Source organism: Ips typographus, linkage group LG4, assembly GCF_016097725.1.
Source record: "Ips typographus isolate SLU linkage group LG4, UJ_Ityp_2.0, whole genome shotgun sequence".
In the NCBI taxonomy this organism is placed as follows: Eukaryota; Metazoa; Arthropoda; class Insecta; order Coleoptera; family Curculionidae; genus Ips; species Ips typographus.
This window is the reverse complement of record NC_138425.1, coordinates 935933-954250: the sequence shown is the minus strand read 5'-3', so window position 1 is coordinate 954250 and position 18318 is coordinate 935933. Positions and strand designations below refer to the sequence as shown.

At 36.3% G+C, this 18318-nt stretch overlaps 4 protein-coding genes and 1 long non-coding RNA gene across 16 annotated transcripts; 4 read left to right on the top strand and 1 right to left on the bottom strand.

The window, feature by feature from the left end:
* The first annotated feature begins 149 nt into the window (after positions 1–149).
* On the top strand, positions 150–3335 carry LOC145728134 (aminoacylase-1-like). Of its 5 annotated transcripts, none has more exons than XM_081978159.1 (7): positions 150–306; positions 412–561; positions 1247–1416; positions 1473–1791; positions 1841–2028; positions 2352–2581; positions 3110–3335. In XM_081978159.1, the coding sequence occupies exons 2-7, from the start codon at positions 459–461 to the stop codon at positions 3318–3320; spliced, it is 1221 nt and encodes a 406-aa protein (XP_081834285.1). In that variant the 5' UTR covers positions 150–306; positions 412–458; the 3' UTR covers positions 3321–3335. The 5 variants fall into 5 exon arrangements, with proteins under 5 accessions (XP_081834285.1, XP_081834287.1, XP_081834289.1 ...); XM_081978161.1 differs by having other exon boundaries at positions 152–306; positions 432–561; XM_081978163.1 differs by lacking the exon at positions 3110–3335 and adding an exon at positions 2774–3063 and having other exon boundaries at positions 155–306.
* A 192-nt stretch (positions 3336–3527) lies between these two features.
* Positions 3528–4865, top strand: LOC145728138 (uncharacterized). Its single transcript, XM_081978166.1, has 5 exons — positions 3528–3685; positions 3739–4031; positions 4184–4409; positions 4461–4605; positions 4662–4865. Exons 1-5 carry the CDS (start codon positions 3595–3597, stop codon positions 4834–4836), a joined length of 930 nt encoding a protein of 309 aa, XP_081834292.1. The 5' UTR covers positions 3528–3594; the 3' UTR covers positions 4837–4865.
* Positions 4866–5583: 718 nt separating this feature from the next.
* LOC145728137 (glycerol-3-phosphate phosphatase-like) lies at positions 5584–7306 on the top strand. The gene is made up of 5 exons (XM_081978165.1): positions 5584–5852; positions 6260–6552; positions 6611–6842; positions 6907–7051; positions 7107–7306. The coding sequence occupies exons 1-5, from the start codon at positions 5762–5764 to the stop codon at positions 7276–7278; spliced, it is 933 nt and encodes a 310-aa protein (XP_081834291.1). The 5' UTR covers positions 5584–5761; the 3' UTR covers positions 7279–7306.
* Positions 7307–7344: 38 nt separating this feature from the next.
* LOC145728146 (uncharacterized) lies at positions 7345–10685 on the bottom strand. Its single transcript, XR_014178013.1, has 3 exons — positions 10382–10685; positions 7557–8567; positions 7345–7494 (listed from the first exon to the last, which is right to left on the bottom strand). It is a non-coding gene; the product is annotated as an uncharacterized LOC145728146 (long non-coding RNA).
* Positions 8195–18048, top strand: LOC145728131 (uncharacterized). Of its 8 annotated transcripts, none has more exons than XM_081978151.1 (6): positions 8195–8337; positions 12432–12497; positions 14210–14291; positions 16219–16424; positions 16489–16956; positions 17035–18048. In XM_081978151.1, the coding sequence occupies exons 1-6, from the start codon at positions 8276–8278 to the stop codon at positions 17462–17464; spliced, it is 1314 nt and encodes a 437-aa protein (XP_081834277.1). In that variant the 5' UTR covers positions 8195–8275; the 3' UTR covers positions 17465–18048. The 8 variants fall into 8 exon arrangements, with proteins under 8 accessions (XP_081834277.1, XP_081834282.1, XP_081834279.1 ...); XM_081978153.1 differs by lacking the exon at positions 8195–8337 and adding an exon at positions 8853–9085; XM_081978152.1 differs by lacking the exon at positions 8195–8337 and adding an exon at positions 10833–11280.
* Positions 18049–18318: the final 270 nt, after the last annotated feature.

The window sequence follows — 18318 nt, the reverse complement described above, 5'->3', positions numbered from 1 at the left end:
TAAATTATCAGTTTTATTGTTTCAAACAATATTACAGAGGTTTGAGTTGTAAGATTGATAACAATGTGCGGTCTTATTTTGGTCGTTTATAATGTGTGTATAATAAACATTATTAATAATACCCGTGGGGATATAAGGATGATTGATAAGCGAAAGTAGAAGGGAACGTTCTATAATAATGAGTAAATAAGCGCCATCCGCATATTACACCAGTTAATTTAAATCAAGTTTTGCCCACAACTAAACTTGTTAGCTATTCGTGGTTCTTAGTTTTAAAGACAAACCAGTTCTATTAACTTTAAATAGGTGAGTTTTGTGGCTGCATTATAACAGTTTCTTGGAAAAAATGCTCTAATTTCAAATTAAACACTATTTCATATTAGCACTTGATATCTCGATGGGTTGTTGTAGAAATTGAATTGATATTGCGGTAGTCATCTGTCATCCAAACATCAAAAATGCCATTATCAGCTGATCGAAAAGGGGCTCTTGACGATGAGGCTATTGATAATTTTCAGAAATATTTACAAATCGCCAGCGTCCACCCCAACATAAACTATGGTAAGTTCCTAAAATGATTATTTTTGTTTTAATTGAACTGTCTGTAATAGCCTAGCGAGCTAAAAATAACTAGTTCAGCCGATTCAAATTTGGTGTTGTAATTGTGATAAAAGGTCAAAAACAGTAGGAAATGTTATATTATATTTAATGTCACAAATGTTGCGTTAGTTTAATTTACATACTTTTAGAAATAACGTCAAATAACCTTCACGATAAGTCTACATTTGCCTGAATCATAGCACTGTTTATTAGATTGTGATTGGTCAAGAAAAAGCAGCAAGCTGAAAGGTGCTTTTTTTTGACCAATCACAAACTATACCCACTGTGTGAAAGGCAGCATTCGTTTTCACGCTCCATGGAGATGTCATCGTCACGATGACGTAATTTGGCAAAACCATAATTTGAGCAACTGTCAAATTACGTTATTCTGACGTTAAAAACGCTCTGCTCGCTCCATGAAGCGTGAAAGCGAATGCGGCCAAAATGTACGCAAATGCTGCACATGTAGATTTTGCATAACAGTTTTAAATCTTTTCCAGTAATATTAATTTGTATTTTCCAACAGCGGTTCTCATAAACTAAAGAAAAATGTATAGTTAGAAACACAATGTGATTTAAGTGCATTTATTATCAGTCTTACTTAATAAACTATTTTAGTATTGTTCTTGATATGACCATATTTTAGAACCTTGTGTGCAATTTCTTACTGCCCAAGCCAAAAGCCTCAACTTACCAATCGAGGTCTACAATGTGGTAGAAAACAAACCCATAGTAGTACTAACATGGGTTGGTTCAGATCCGGCATTACCCAGCATCCTCTTGAACAGTCACATGGATGTGGTGCCCGTTTACGAGGTCAGTGCATATGGGGCTTATTAGTATAAATTGTAGCAAACTTGATTGGTATACAGGAAAAATGGACGTACAAGCCGTTCGGTGCCCATATAGACGAAAAGGGCGACATTTACGCCAGAGGCACGCAAGACATGAAATCCGTGGGCATTCAATATTTGGAAGCGGTCAGGAGATTGAAAGCCGAAGGAGTGACGTTGAAACGAACTTTGCATATTTCCTTTGTGCCCGATGAAGAAATTGGTGGGGTAGATGGGATGAAGAAGTTTGTTCACACTGACGATTTTAAACGGTTGAATGTTGGGTTTGCTCTTGATGAAGGTATGGCCAGTGAAACTGAGACTTTTGCTCTGTTTTACGGAGAGAGGAATATTTGGCGTAAGTTTCCACATTAAATACAACATGTGAATAATAAAGGAAGGTTTAGATTTGATTATTCACTGCCCTGGCACTCCCGGGCATGGCTCGCTGTTGCTGGAAAACACGGCAGGCGAGAAGGTTTCCTACATTTTGAACAAATTCTTTGAGTTCAGGAAGGGTGAAGTTGAAAAACTCAAAAAAGATCCCACTTTAACAGTCGGTGATGTTACTACAGTCAATTTAACCCAGATACGAGTAAAATGAACTAAAACAACTACAGGTGTGGTAAATCCAAAACAGACCATAGGAAAACCGTGTAACGGACAGAGAAACGTACATTATTGCATGCGCGGGACTAAGACAGAAAACAAAAAAAATATCAAGTAGGCCAAGCTATTTTGTCGACGGTATTTGAGTGATACTTGGCGTTTGGCAACAGCGCGCTGAAAATATGGCCTACTTGATATTTTTTGTTCTGTATATTTTCTGTCTCTGTCCGTTACGCGGTTTTCCTATGGTCGGTTTTGGATTTACCACACCTGTATAACTTAATTTGATATAAAAAATCCATTTTACAGGGTGGTGTACAGTCAAATGTGGTACCACCAGAACTGGTCATAATAATAGACTGTCGTAATGCGGTAACACGTGACACTGTTAAATGGGAGGAGCAAATTAAGCAGTGGTGCCGCGAAGCGGGAGAGGATGTTTGGATCGAATGGGAACAAAAGGAACCACCAGTGGCAGCCACTAAGTTGGATTCGTCGAATTCCTATTGGGTGGCTTTTAAACAGGCTACAGATGAACTGTAAGTTTAGCTTTAGTTTACTAACACAAAAGCTTTATCATAAATCTCATATTGTATTAAACTGTGGTGATTGCTTTAACTCAATGACAGTTAAAATGTGGTTTCTTTAAAACTCATAATGGGGCCGACTAACAATCCAAATACCATATCATAACTAATCTGATTCTACTGATTTTTCGTTATTATTTTTAGGGGTCTTAAATTGAAACCCCAAATATTTCCGGGGGGCACCGATAGCAGATTCGTGCGCGACGTTGGCCTACCCGCCCTCGGATTCTCCCCCATTAATAACACCCCCGTACTGTTGCACGATCACGACGAATTCCTCAATAAAGACGTTTTCCTGAAGGGTATCGGGATCTACTGTCACTTGTTCAAAGCCGTCGCCAACGTTTAATGCAATTTGATCGTTTTAATAAAGTGCCTTATACGTGTAGTTTAGGTTGTTTTAAATAAAATAGGTATACGACGTGTTAAAAACAGTTTTTAGTTTGTTTTATTGTTCACTGCAATATTATAACATTTCAGCGGTTTGAAATTGGAGCCATTAGTTTGTCCTGGAGGAACTGACGCGAGATACGTGCGGCAACAAGGTATTCCTGCAATCGGATTTTCTCCTATGAATTTCACGGAACGAACACTGCACGCGCACAATGAATTTTTGAATTCAATTACTTTTCTCAAGGGAATAACGATTTATTGCAAAATACTATTGACACTAGGAAATTCACCTGCATAAATTTAACCTAACAGAATCTCACCTGTATTATTAATTAAATTATAATTCCATTGAGTAAAATAAATATGAGTTTTTTTTCTGTTAAGACACCTCTTTTTAGTTCCTGTTAGTACAGTTGCTAACAACCAGATAAGATGTTATCTTAGTCATGTTTACACCGTCATGCTTCGGTTGTATTCGTGTTGGCACTGAACGTTTTTTACCGTTAAGCACCACACCAAACTTTCAGTTTTAACGTGGGTGCTGTGGAGTGAAGTAAACCTACTTAAACGTCATGACCAAACTGAATTGGATCCGAAACTTATCGGCAAATGAACTGCAAGACCTGCTTAACAGTGTTACAACCGTGTTACTCGACCTCGACGGTAAATTTACACAATTATGGGAATATTCTCCGTTTATTGACGGGATTTTACAGGAGTTTTGATACGGCAACGTAATATGGTACCCGGTTCGCCAGAAGCGGTAATCAAACTGAGAAACCTCGGCAAAAATATCGGTTTTGTCACCAACAATTCCGGGTTTACGACCCAAGCTTTCGCCGACTTTTTGGCCCCTTTTGGAGCGGTCCCTGACGAAGTGGTCACTCCCAACACCAGTCTTTTGCAGTACTTGACCGACACTAATTTCAAAAAAGACTTGTATATGGTGGCTCCTACATGTGTGAAAAATCTACTGAAGGACGCCGGTTATACAATCATCGAATACAAGGTTTTTTCCTAAAAAAAGTCAAGAAATTACAAAAGAAAGTTTAAATTGTACTTAACTGGTGGATTACATTGTTTTATCTTGTCTGAAGGTCAATGATAATGATGATGAAGTTTTTTTTAAGAAACAAACATTAAAATGTTTCTCATTAACAGGATATCCATCTGGATGAACTAGATGGCAGAGGTGTGGAAGCTCTCTCTACAAAGGCACTAGAAATGTGCAAAAACGTCGGCATTGTCTATCTAGATCTGGACTTTAACTGCTCCTACGGAGCACTGCAAGTGGCTCAGGTGCTCTTAAATCATCTGGAGGATGTCCAGCTGTTGTCCGGAACTAGCGACGACAAAGTGCCTTTGAATGAAAAAATGTTCTTCATTTGTAAGCTGACTAACAGCGATTAATTAACCATTAGTATTGATTAAGGAGTAGCGTCCAGATTTTTTATAGAAGCCATGGAACGATGGACTGGTAAAAAGGCGATACCGATGGCCAAACCTGGACGGGCGTTGCAAAGCGTTATAACGACGAAATTTCAAGTGTCCGATCCGCAAAACGTTTTGATGGTTGGCGATAAGTATGTGTCCAAATAATCCAGTTTAATCATTGAGTTACCACAGATTTTTGTTACAGTCTCTCAACTGACATAGTTTTTGGGGTTCAGGCCGGCTTTAAGACTTGCGTGGTACTGACTGGAGACTGTAAAACGTCCGACATTGAACACTGGGACAGTTTAAAAAATAAGGAGAAGCCTGATTATGTTGCCAGTAATTTGGCAGAATTATGTCAAGTGGATACTAATAAATAATGAACGTTACCATTAACATATGACAAGTATGGACTAGTCTTTTTGCTTAAATAACTCCTGAGTCCTGATGTGAATGATTCTTGATGATTTATCAATGAGAAACACTGACGATATGACGTAACCGCTATTTGTTCTGGTTTGACCTGTATTTACAGCATGACACAATGTAAACAAAGTTGGAAATTGTAGTACAGGCAAATGCCGCACTTCTTGCCGCACTTACTATAAAACAAGCACCTTTCTTAAATAGTTTAAATAGCTAATTATTTATATAATGTACTGTCATACTAAAGCAAGATTTTTATTATTTGCATTTCCAACTTTACCCTACATTTTAATCATTTTTCCTTCAAAAGAATTTGGCTTCTTAGGAGTTTCCATTTAAGGCACACAATATAATAAAAAAATTACATTTATTTTTACAAGGCACAACACCACTAAATGCCACTACAACAATAAAATGCTAAATTTCAAAAATTTAACAAACATTTGTTTTCGTTGTGGTTATTTTTCAGGTTATGTTTTACCGAAATGTCAAACTGTCAAAGGTCAATTATGTTTCTAAAATATTTAGGCAACCAATCATATTTTCAGTGTTTAAATTAGTGGGGGATTTGCACCAAAGAGCAAGTGAATAATTGGCAATTTTCGGAAGAATGGAATCCCAATTTTCAATCTTTGCACAAAACTAAAATAAAGTTGGTAACAATAACTGTAAACAAAATTATAAATTCAAACATTCCTACATTATATCTAATATAAAAATGACGCACGAGTTAAATAAAAAAAATTCCCATAGCAAACCACTATTAGCGAATAAGAAACCTTTCTGATAACCGAAAAGTGGCTACTAATCTTACAATTGTTTTCAATTAATGCTTAAAGTGACGAGAGGTTCCATTACTGTTCGAAAGTCATATAAGATATGGCTAAATTACAGAGAATAGATCGGCTGTCTGATCAATCAGTGCAGGATATCATACATTCTGTTGATACAGTGTTGTTTGATGTTGACGGTAAGTTGTATTGTAAAATTATACGGTTTTATTGAAGATTGTTGAATTATGTATATTAAGCGGGATTAGTTTTGTTTGGGCTAGTTGAAAACCTGTATTTACAGAGTTGCTACAACAAAATTTTAGTCACCAAATAGACAGGAAGCGGCAAGTGTGAATGTAAAAATATAAGATTTTTAGTGAAAAACATGTTGTACAAGTAAATGATTATTTGGTTTGCATTGTTAAAAGTATTTAAATATTTTTTTTTAATTAAAAAACTAATGTAATTATAAATTTTTGACAAGTGTCACCTAAACCTAAGTGTGCATTCGTTTTGACGCAGCAAACCATAATTGAACGAACTGTCAAACCACACGTCACCGTGACGTCAAAACGAATACGGTCATTATCTTCTCACATTTTAGGAGTGTTGGTGCATAATAAGACTATTATTCCCGGATCAGATGATGCGATCAGAAAATTAAGAGCATTAGGAAAAACCGTTGGATTCGTAACGAATAACACTTTGTACCCAGTGGATAATTTGATGAAAATCCTGACGCCTTTCGGCGCCAAAACGAACGAAATTATTAACCCCAATTTGTCTTTGGTGCAGTATTTGAAGAAGACGAATTTCCAAAAAGATATTTACGTTATCGGTTCTCAAGTGCTTAAGTCACTTTTGACAGACGCCGGCCATAAGGTCATTGAGTACAAAGTCAGTAGGATGCACTAATAACAGTATTTATCTGAGCTGTATTAATTGTATGTTTTAGGATGTTTGGTCAGGAGTCTTAGAAGAAAGCGCTACCGCGGTTAAGGAAGTTTTGCTGAGGGCACTAGAGGTTTGTAAAAATGTGGGAGCGATAGTGATAGACACTGACGTCAATCATTGCTATGGATCTATACAAGTTGCTCAGGTGATTGCCAGTCAAATTGAGGGAATTGAACTATTTACCGGCATGTGTGACGATTTGGCACCGCTCGGTGACAACCTATTTCTTTTATGTAAATAGAACCAATTCCGGCCTGGTTGTGGCCCAATTATTATTAATAATTGTATACGTCACAGCTGCTCAGTACTTGGTAGACGGTATCGAAAGGTGGAGCGGAAAAACCGCAATTAAAATGGGCAAACCCAGTAAACCTTTAGCTGATTCAATTAACGCTAAATATAACATTGCAAACCCAAATAGGGTTCTTATGATCGGAGACAAGTGAGTGAGACTCAATTTATAATGATTATTGACATTTGACATGTTTCTCTTGCAGTGTTGCCACCGACATCGTATTTGGTATAAGCGCAGGTTACCAAACCTGTCTAGTGTTGTCCGGAATGTGGACCAGAGATCAAGTGGAAAAATGGAACGTTTCTAATGATTGGATGCCGAACTATGTCGCTGATAAATTTGGAGACTTTTTGCCTAAAATAAAAAACATGTAGAGTCTCTAGTAATAGAAGATTTTTTTGACATTGCTGTCATGTGTATACACTGATGACCTTACCACTGCGCGGCTTTTATGTCTCATTGTATCGAATTAAGAGATTATGTAACCTTAAACAACACTCTGTATATTTATTACACTTTTCTAAGTGCAAAAAGTCTACATTTTGCATAAATCTCTCTACAGTTTGTGATTGGTCAAAAAAAGCAGCAAGCTGAAAGCCAAACTAAATTACCAACTGAGATTGATGCAAATCTGCTGGACATGTAGACTTACCATTATTAAAGGCATACAAATATAAACACGTGTTTGTTATCAACAACAATCAATTTGTAGAAACTACTTTCAAAGGGCATATTTGTCTCATACGTGCAATCGGTCCGCACCTAGTTGGACCCTTTTGTTGCTTTAATTAATTTGCTGATGCGTTTTGCAACTAATGTCAGCATGAGAATTAAAAAAAAAATCGTTCACGTGGTGTTCCACGATACCGCAAACGTGATCCGTGACTTGTATCATGTGCAACGTTCTCGATTCAAGCTCAGACACGCCGCCCCCTTACATTTCAGGGGTGGACGATTCGATGCCGCCCCTTCGACTAGAAACTGCGCATTCCTCGTATTATGAAATAAAAGTATCGATTTGTTTTTAGGTAGATTATAATGACTGTCTAATATTAACTTTCGGTACGATGATCACCGTATCGAACAGAGACGACCGATTCGCGATACTTCGGTGATACGTATGGATAATTTCACGTGTATCATAGCGTGTTTACCCATTTCCATCCAGTTCACGGCATACTCGAATGAAAGCCTGTAAAATATCGGCTATAGTTATCACTTTATCATTGTGGATGATGCGAAATATTTTGTAAACAATTCCAAGAAACGCATCTCTGGTGTGTTGGTGGTTGTGGCTGGTTATCCCCTCCCTAAAGTGTTCAATCCAAAAAGTGGTTCCTGTTTCCATACTGCCGAAATTTACACCATATTATGGATGTGGCCCATGCTTACTGGGAAGATAACTCCAACATGCAACGGGTTAAATATGAAAGGTAAGGGACCCTATTGATCAAGACGCGATAAGGAATTAGTTGCGGTGACGTAAATGCGACGTCTATACGGATTACCTATCATTATGTTTAAAAATGATCGCCGGTTCTATTTTTAGCTGATCGAATATACACGACCAGTAAATTTGTTATTAAGGTGGTTTTAATGCATGTACTGCGCTTTGAACAGCTGATACACAAATCATTTATATGCCAATACAATCAATTGAATACTAAAACAATACAAAAATATGGTAGAATTCCGCGATGGTTTGTGAAGTAGGCAACACTACATACAACTGGAAATTCACTCACTCTAGTAAAATTAAAGAATGATTCTTAAACTCTAGTTTTAATAAAGTAATCGCGAAATTCTGTGTGAATTTCTGAATCTTTTTATTTCTAATGTTTTACGATAGTTTAAAGGCGTTTTTGTAAATATTTTTGTAAACCCATTAGTTTTGACATTTGCCACTTTGCCAGTTGACATCATTGACACTGACAAAATTTCATTAATTATGTTTACATTAGTTTTCACTCAAAATTCGAATAATTTAACCGTTTTGCGGGAAGATTTTAGTGCAAACCAGTTAATTACCAAACCGAACTAATTTTGTGATAGTAATACACGCTTGTAAGTAAAAGACCAACATTTAAGACCCAATAAAGAAAATAGTGCCAACAGTTACAACCCCCATTTTCTCCCATGAATCCAGGAGCAATTCCCGGAGGGAAGTAACAGCAATAAAAGGTAAAACAGTAAAGAAGTACAAATTAAAAATACCAAGCTTTCTGTAGTGTTGTAATCTTGTAAATGTTAAATGTATAAGGACAGTTTTTTTTTTGAATTCCGGCCTGTTAAGAAAAAATAGAAAGGGCCCTAACCTAACCTAACCTACTACCTGATGTGTATTTTCGTGTTTGTGTTCATCAAAAACCTTTAATTTATTGATTATTATACCTTGGTTTTACTTATTTAAAATCGTACAGCCCACCGCCCTCTGTAAAAGAAAGCCAAGAAGGTGCATGCCAAAAATTCCAATATGGCCGAAATATGGGATTGATAGTTTGCATTTGTTTGTATTGTGGAAATTGAGTTTTCGGATGATTAAATTAATTTTTAAAGTTTAAAGTCAAGACTTGGGATTACTTGCCAAAGTAATTTTTGTTTGCTATTATATATTGTTGTTTATATGTTTGTTGTTCTAGTGAAAGTGTAGTTTGTGTTCATTTTATTGTGTTATCACTATTGTTATTGTTCCTTCATTGTTCTATAATTTGTTGTTGGTTTTTTAACTTAAATTCTATTGCCTCTACAATATGCCGTCACACTTGTTGTTTGCCAAATTGTAAAAGCAATTTGGAGAAAGGCCCAAAAGTGTCCTTTCCTTTCCAAAAGACCCTGCTCGAACCCAACAGTGGTTGAAAGCTTTGAACGGGAATGATTTTACTCCAACACAATACTCAGTGGTAAGTACAATATGCTTTCTCATTCAGTAAACTTATTGCCTCTTACATACATAAGTGAGTTAAATTTTGAGGCCGCCTGCATTTTGAGAGCAACAAAGGTTTACTCTGAAGAAACAGGACAGCTTTTAGAAGTTTCATTGGCACATTTACATTTTAAAAGAAAGGTCTTGGTAATAATATAAAACCCATTTACCACTTTTGCTTACCTAGATTCAAGGATTTCCAAATTTTCTTTGAGCAGTTTTTACATTAGTTTGTTGTACTTTCCAAGACAAAGGGTTCTAACCAAACTTGCTTTGGCTGGACTTTATTGGATATAAAAAGCCATATCTATACATATCTGGATCAGGAATGAAGCGTTCTTTGATTTTTCACTCACAACTTCTAATCAACTACACGAAAAAATAAAAAAAAACATATTTTCTACTGTAAGTCCATAGGTTTGTGTACAAAAAAAAATCCGATAACGCCGCCATTAAAATGACATTCTAGGCTTTCTTGTAAAGAAGGCGGTGTACAGCCTGATTGAGATTCCATGGCCTTGTTTGATTTCAAGGACTCGATACGTTGTGCTTACCACGTGATCACTGTACACAAATGTCAGCCACTATCACGTGTCTAACTGTTGTGTGTGTGTAAGCCTAGTTGAATGTTCTTTTCTCTCTTTTTTGTTAACTAAACTAGTGTCACCCTGGATATAACACTCTTCACTTTGCAAACCCGACAAAAAATTGATTGCGTTCACAACGTTTGCACAACGAAAATAACAAGAAATATACGCAATTATAGTTCTTATCAACACAAATATCACTATTTGCTCGCGTGATTAGCTTATGGTCGTCATATTGACTGAGCGTTCGGGTGCATTACCTACAAAACCCTTTATCTAGGTAAAAATAATTTTTTCTTGGTCACACTGTATATAATCCAATTAAAACAATAATAAGTTGATGTGTCATCAAATGGTGCAAGTTTTCGTTTTTATCATTGTTGCATCATATGCAATTAACAAAATTTATTAACGAAAATCCATCAAATTACGCGTTTATCGCCACGTCCTCGGGTGACTGTAACGTGTTTTACTAAATCTCAGAAAGAGAAAGAGAGTGGACGTGATCATGCGTTCGGTCATGTGACGGTATACGTTTTACGAATAAACAATAAAAACTAATCCGAGCGTGTTTTATCTTAAAGTGGATCACGTGTTTTAGTGTGTATGTATAAGTTCAATAAAGACTGTCTAATTTCGTTTTTATCAGTTTTGGTTCGCCAACGTTTATATATAAAGCGATTGTTTGCGCGTTTTAAGCTTTTTTTTCAGTTCGCTTCGCAGCGAATCGGTCGAGCAGGACATAGTGCACTAGTGCAGTAAAACCGGATTATTTAGAACCGCGCGGACAAGTTAAAAAAGTGATTATACGCCCTTTTATCGTTAATGAACGCTCCCAATATGATTCTTGCTTATCCCGGATATCGGTGAGTGGCGATTTTTTTTAATTAACAATCTTATCAGTTGACACGTCACCTCGACGATAACCGGTTTTATGCCGGTTATATATAGGGTGGAAGATGATTTGACAGGAAATAATATTACATTTCTTTACACTCGTTTTGTTTTAATACTCTAGAAACATGAAGTGTTCTTTTGGTTCACCCTATACATGTGTTTGTCTTAAAGTGACGTAAAACTAGACAGGTGTCATTTATTTTCTGTCTACTTATTGTCATATATCTACTTTTTCAGCCAACATGTTTATTTTTTACCAACATACAAAACCAAATAACTGCTTTACTACCATAAATGTTGACAGTTGACAGTGCTGTCAAATGGCGTCATCACAAACTTTGACAAAAACGCTTTAACTTAGATAGCCTTCAGCAAAAATACGTAAATCGTGACTTTGACAACATTGTATATGTTTAAAAATATAACGTAAATGTATAGCTAGTTTATCTGTTTCGTTATTGTTTAAATCAACAATACGCGCGTTGTTTAAAAATAGAAAATGCAACTATGTGCTCACGTTGAAGATCTGTATACTAGTGATGGCGTGACTCGCTTCAAATAGTTTGTTTAACAAATTTTAGCATCATAAATGGATAAGGGGATAAGATAGCTAATATTTAATTTTATTATTATAATAAGCCGCAAATTACGCCGGCAATCAGTTGTTTAAAGTTCGGTACTTTTCCGCATACCTGCCTATAAATCATGAGAGAGTGTCAAAACTGTATCATTTACAAACCGAAAAAATGACCTCCACCTCGGTACATAGAGAATATTTATCATTGAGGCAATTATTGCGTCATAATAATTATTGTAGTATCAGCCAGAATCAAAAGCCATGATAATTTGTTTCGAAACTCAACAACAATTTCAATTCGGTATTTCCCTTTCAACTAACTCGATTTTACAGTTATCACGTGCATTTAATACGTCAGTTGACCTGCCATTAATAGTTTTATGGTTATGTTAGTGGCCCGTCTATAGTTTTATAAGGAAGAATTAGGTTAGGCTGGTTAATGTGAGTTGACAGATTAAAATGTCCGCACCATGTTTGAAAAGAAGTGACCGCCCCTTGATCAACTTTTGAATTAATTACTAAAAAAAAACATTTTTTTTCCAGTTGCATCGGTAACGAGGAACCTGTCAGAATGAAAGAAGACCGCACCGTGTACCCTTACTGCGATTCGTAAGTATCGAACCACCGCCCTCTGTAAAAGAAAGCCAAGAAGGTGCATGCCAAAAATTCCAATATGGCCGAAATATGGGATTGACAGTTTGCATTTGTTTGTATTGTGGAAATTGAGTTTTCGGATGATTAAATTAATTTTTAAAGTTTAAAGTCAAGACTTGGGATTACTTGCCAAAGTAATTTTTGTTTGCTATTATATATTGTTGTTTATATGTTTGTTGTTCTAGTGAAAGTGTAGTTTGTGTTCATTTTATTGTGTTATCACTATTGTTATTGTTCCTTCATTGTTCTATAATTTGTTGTTGGTTTTTTAACTTAAATTCTATTGCCTCTACAATATGCCGTCACACTTGTTGTTTGCCAAATTGTAAAAGCAATTTGGAGAAAGGCCCAAAAGTGTCCTTTCCTTTCCAAAAGACCCTGCTCGAACCCAACAGTGGTTGAAAGCTTTGAACGGGAATGATTTTACTCCAACACAATACTCAGTGGTAAGTACAATATGCTTTCTCATTCAGTAAACTTATTGCCTCTTACATACATAAGTGAGTTAAATTTTGAGGCCGCCTGCATTTTGAGAGCAACAAAGGTTTACTCTGAAGAAACAGGACAGCTTTTAGAAGTTTCATTGGCACATTTACATTTTAAAAGAAAGGTCTTGGTAATAATATAAAACCCATTTACCACTTTTGCTTACCTAGATTCAAGGATTTCCAAATTTTCTTTGAGCAGTTTTTACATTAGTTTGTTGTACTTTCCAAGACAAAGGGTTCTAACCAAACTTGCTTTGGCTGGACTTTATTGGATATAAAAAGCCATATCTATACATATCTGGATCAGGAATGAAGCGTTCTTTGATTTTTCACTCACAACTTCTAATCAACTACACGAAAAAATAAAAAAAAACATATTTTCTACTGTAAGTCCATAGGTTTGTGTACAAAAAAAAATCCGATAACGCCGCCATTAAAATGACATTCTAGGCTTTCTTGTAAAGAAGGCGGTGATCGAACCCGTCACTATACCGCACGCTTTGATTTTTTTTGCTTCCTAATTTCCGCAGGCGTTTAGAAAAAATTTTCGCATTTTTTTAGAACAAAAAGGGCTTATTCCGCAGCTGCGTTAGCAACCCATTTACGGTAATAAGCAGACCGATATGTGTTTGTGCCATCAGTTTGAATGGTAATAATAGACACATTTCTTCCTCCCCATTCCCACCCTCAACTTTCTATTTCTCTTACACACCTTTTCTTGAACAATGAAATAGATTAGGAATGTTCTGGATCTATTCGATTGTTTATTTGAGCGGCCCGAAACTATTATGTCACGGTGACGTTTGTTTAAATTGGTCAATGAACTGACATGTCATGTTGTTGGAGTGGTATTAACTATGCATTAATAGTAGTGGGCCCCTCTATACAGTTGCTGAGCCAACTTTTTTATTGTATTTTGACAATTTTTGTTATCGAGACATTGTTTGTGTGGTTTTTTTAAAATTAATTTGGTGTCTCCTTAACAAAATATGTTTTAAGATTTAAGTACATTTAGAACACAAAAGGTTATTAGGGACAGCTTTATAACCCCTCACAACATGCAGTTATTCTAGGTTTTTATAAAACTGTCCCTAAAAGTATATAAATATTATTATCTCTTGTTTATAGCATACGTTTTTGTCTAGAAAAATGTACTCATTAATTCTTTTCTTTTATCAGAAATTTAAACTTTTCCACTGCAACTTGCAGTGAAGATGATTGTGAATACGGCCCGTACAAGAAAAGTAGTAAAGTGACCCGGGTAAGTATCACGCAACATCCTGAACGGATGTATTTTAGGATGTATAGGAAAAAAGATTCGAAAAACATTGCCTGTATTCCTAGCTAAATAAAAAAAAAACAATTAATTAAAATGTAATACACACACACTGTAAGTAAATTACCAATTTTATACCCTCCCCCCCCTCTAACAGCTGCTCAAAGTTCAGGGGTGCGATGAAGCTATTTAAGCCCCCCAAAATGAGGAGAAAACGGACCTGTACACGGTGTTTGTGTTCTGTGATCAGTCCATATGTGGTCACAAATTGGCACCCTGACTGTACCGAGCATAAGTTATGTTTAGCTGATTTTGTATCCGTACTACCTTAAGTGCTTATATAAAATAACATAATATCCGAAATACACCATATTCAAGACATTTCTTACTGGGTTGTTTTGATACCAATTTGTGTGATCGTTTATATGTTGATGCTTCAATAAGTCTTTTAATTTATACAGAATGTCCCAATTTAGTAGTCCTTTCGGTAAGTATTTTACTCTCCAAATTAAAAGCGTTCTTTAGTAAGAAAAAACTCATTCCAAAAACTTTGTACTCTTTGACTGATTTGGGACATACTGTATACGATTATCGTGCCAGAGTTTCGTAAAGTTTCCGCCCTAAAAAGCAGAAACTTTTTGGTACACTCTGTATATAAACCAATCGGCCTTCGAAGTTACAGGCAATATTTTATTACAATACACAAGGCGCAGCCCCAATAACTCGTTATAAAAAATTCCGAGAGGTAAGGGAAGGCTTTAGAGGAGTTATAGGGGCCGTTAAATTGTTACTATAATTATTAATATATAAATTGATTTATACAGGGTGTCACACGAGAATATGTTACAGGAAATTGATCTGATCTTCTTGCTTAGAAGTTTCAGTACTTGTATTAGTAACCTTCGTGGGACACCCTCTATATCTGTATATTGTGGTAAACATGTTTAGGACCACTGTAATTCATATTAGATTTATCAATAACACATGACCTTATAGTTTTGGGTAAAGCAGCGGTCCTCAAACTGTTACAACATTATATTCTAGGATTAAGTTAGTTTAAAAACATTTTCCATTTTCTACAAAAACCAAAAGTGGGTTGCGCAGCTAGGAAAACACCTTATCATCAAGTCACCAGTGGTGGCTCATATACATTCTAAACTTTCATCAATTTTTCGATTAATTAATAATTCCTCAAAATACTGCCAACCATATCAGTTTCGTCGTTTTATCCCCATGCTGAGCTGGGCACAATGCGAAACTCATCGTTTGTCGTAGTTTTTCAAAATCTTCACACTATGCTATATACAGGGCGATTCAGTTTAGTATTGCACTTCAAACAGCCTGTATACAGGTGTGGTAAATCCAAAAGCGACCATAGGAAAACCGTGTAACGGACAGAGAAACGTAGGTAATTGCATGCGCGGGAGAAAGACAGAAAACGAAAAAAATATCAAGTAGGTCATATTTTCAGCACGCTGTTGCCAAACGCCGTAAGTAAGTTTGTCGAGGGTATTGAATACTTACGGCGTTTGGCAACAGCGCGCTAAAAATATGGCCTACTTGATATTTTATTCGTTTTCTGTCTTTCTCCCGCGCATGCAATTACCTACGTTTCTCTGTCCGTTACACGGTTTTCCTATGGTCGCTTTTGGATTTACCACACCTGTATAAGTAGACACTGAAAATCGTTTTTTTTTTGTCAAATCTGTTATAGTTGCCAGATTTCTTAAAAATGTCAATAGGTGACTCATCTTTGTAGTTCAAATAGCGTTTTCAGTCAAAAAGTTCTTCCCTACAAATCATTTATTAAAATAGATTATTCTAGTGTGTTTAATTCTATGTTCATACCTACTTAATAATAATTATGATTAACTGAAGTAGAAGCTATAGCAAATTTGTTTTTCCATTATAGCAGGACCCCATGTCGCATCGAATAATCGAGAAGAGACGACGAGATAGAATGAACAACTGTCTGGCCGATTTATCCCGTTTAATTCCCACTGAATATTTGAAAAAAGGACGCGGTCGCATTGAAAAAACTGAAATCATCGAAATGGCTATCAAACACATGAAACACCTACAATCGCAAGACAGGGTCAGTCCACTTGAACACTATCGGTGAGACTGTTGCAGTACTGAACAATTTTGTTAATATATTTTATGATGTTTTGTTAATAAACAGATTGGGTTTCCAAGAGTGCATGTCAGAAGTGATGCGTTTTATGGTGGAAGTGGAGGGGCATTTTCCCAGAGATCCGTTGTGCGTGCGCTTAGTGAATCATCTCCAGAAACATTGCGAGCAAATTTCCAAAGGTCCCGCCTCCCCCATAGCACTGGATCAAGTCAACGCGTTTCCAGTCCAGGTGGTCCAATCGAGAAATCCAGGAAAAACAGCTGCGGATTTCTCCATCCCGAAACCGGAACCGGAGAATAGCAACAGCAACGACGCTCATCCGGGAGTTTTCAGCGCCACCACGACGCCCCGATCGGACGATTTTGAAAAGGAGACGAGCGCCACCGGTATGTCGTACAAATACAAGACGAACATCAAGTTGAGGTTTACGCAAGACTTGAGCGCGCACGAAGTGCCAAAAAGACAGAAACTGGACGATGAAAGGAGGAATTCTTGCACTATTTACGAAAATCAAAGGTGAGGACATTTTTGAATAAAACATGACATTAGTCCTGTTTGTAGTTTGTGATTGGTTGAAAAATATTTGAATTTCAGTTCCAATCAAAGTTCGCCGCCAAGCAGCGAACCGTGCAGAAGAATATCAGAAAACGAAGAGCACAGCCATCAAGGTCCGTCAACTCCAGATGTGACGTTGCAGAAAGAGACGCCACCACGCGGTGATGCACTTCAAGTGGTGGCGTCCAATGCGTCGGACGTTAATTTCAACGTACCAATTTTCGTTTTGCACACCAAAGGCTCCTACTACGTGCCCTTGTCGATCGACTACAAAACGTTGCTGCCCTATCTGCACAACTACAATATTATGGAGGCTGCGCCCTCTAGTCAAAATATCGTTTTGCATCCGGTAACGATTAACGTCAACTTTCAACCCAGTTTTAGTAGCGGCGACCTGAGAAATAGTAATAACAATATTAATATTAGCGGTTCTAAGTACAAGTACGAATTTAATAATAATTGGAATTAAATGAAAGAAGTCCGGGGTGTGTTGACACACTAATTTTGGATTATTTGAAACAAAAATTGCTTAAAGGCTGTGATGGTCAGGGGAATTCTACAAGACTGACGTTTCTATGTTCACACACAAGAAAAACCTTTTAAAATAACGGTAGAAAGGCATATAGGTATATTTTCCAAATAAGCTCAGAGAATAGAGTTCGGTAGATCAGTTTTGTAATATATCATATAACATTTTTGATGCTCAAACAGGTTGGGCGCGATTGGAAAACACACGACTCTGACCTAAAGAGAGATCCATTATTTTTTTTTTGAGTCTGTATATTCAACTTGGGCTGTGAGCAGTGACGGTATGGTGATTTTTTCTATTAAAGAATTTTTTTAGTAGGTATACTTTTAGGGTGTGTTTCACGTATCTGAAATATGCGAATAACCCTTTAAAAACGGTATAAATGGACCTTGGGTAAGAGTTAACTATATACTGTAAAGCCCTAAAATTCGGTCTTAAAAATGTGAATCTTTTATTAAAGCTTCTCTAAAAACCGGTTAAGTGATAGTATTTTTATAACTCCTAACAAAAGTATGTTTACTAAATTTCGTATTTTTTTATCCTAAAACTTCAGTATCAGCTCTGCTTGTCCTGCAAGTCTTCTTCTTTGTACTGAATCCTCCTGAAATATTATTCATATCTCGTTTTCAAGGTTTCTTTTTAAGTCGTTTAATTAATAATAGTTTTTAATGTAAAATAAAATGGCCGATATGTTTTTATTGATGTTAAATGTTTATCACATATTGATGTTATATTAAATGTTGATTACAAAAAATTGGACAGCTGCTACTTCAATAATCCTATAACTTTTTGGA

What these genes read in the sequence shown, in the direction of transcription:
- LOC145728134 (XM_081978159.1), top strand. Translation starts at nt 459, where the DNA reads ATGCCATTATCAGCTGATCGAAAAGGGGCTCTTGACGATGAGGCTATT. An exon ending in CCACCCCAACATAAACTATG is followed by an intron (nt 562 to 1,246) that starts GTAAGTTCCTAA and finishes ACCATATTTTAG; the next exon opens with AACCTTGTGTGCAATTTCTT. An exon ending in TCAATTTAACCCAGATACGA is followed by an intron (nt 2,029 to 2,351) that starts GTAAAATGAACT and finishes TCCATTTTACAG; the next exon opens with GGTGGTGTACAGTCAAATGT.
- LOC145728138 (XM_081978166.1), top strand. Translation starts at nt 3,595, where the DNA reads ATGACCAAACTGAATTGGATCCGAAACTTATCGGCAAATGAACTGCAA. An exon ending in ATACAATCATCGAATACAAG is followed by an intron (nt 4,032 to 4,183) that starts GTTTTTTCCTAA and finishes TCTCATTAACAG; the next exon opens with GATATCCATCTGGATGAACT. An exon ending in TGAAAAAATGTTCTTCATTT is followed by an intron (nt 4,410 to 4,460) that starts GTAAGCTGACTA and finishes ATTAAGGAGTAG; the next exon opens with CGTCCAGATTTTTTATAGAA.
- LOC145728137 (XM_081978165.1), top strand. Translation starts at nt 5,762, where the DNA reads ATGGCTAAATTACAGAGAATAGATCGGCTGTCTGATCAATCAGTGCAG. An exon ending in AGTGTTGTTTGATGTTGACG is followed by an intron (nt 5,853 to 6,259) that starts GTAAGTTGTATT and finishes CTCACATTTTAG; the next exon opens with GAGTGTTGGTGCATAATAAG. An exon ending in GTTCTTATGATCGGAGACAA is followed by an intron (nt 7,052 to 7,106) that starts GTGAGTGAGACT and finishes TTTCTCTTGCAG; the next exon opens with TGTTGCCACCGACATCGTAT.
- LOC145728131 (XM_081978151.1), top strand. Translation starts at nt 8,276, where the DNA reads ATGGATGTGGCCCATGCTTACTGGGAAGATAACTCCAACATGCAACGG. An exon ending in AGTCCACTTGAACACTATCG is followed by an intron (nt 16,425 to 16,488) that starts GTGAGACTGTTG and finishes GTTAATAAACAG; the next exon opens with ATTGGGTTTCCAAGAGTGCA. An exon ending in ACTATTTACGAAAATCAAAG is followed by an intron (nt 16,957 to 17,034) that starts GTGAGGACATTT and finishes TTTGAATTTCAG; the next exon opens with TTCCAATCAAAGTTCGCCGC.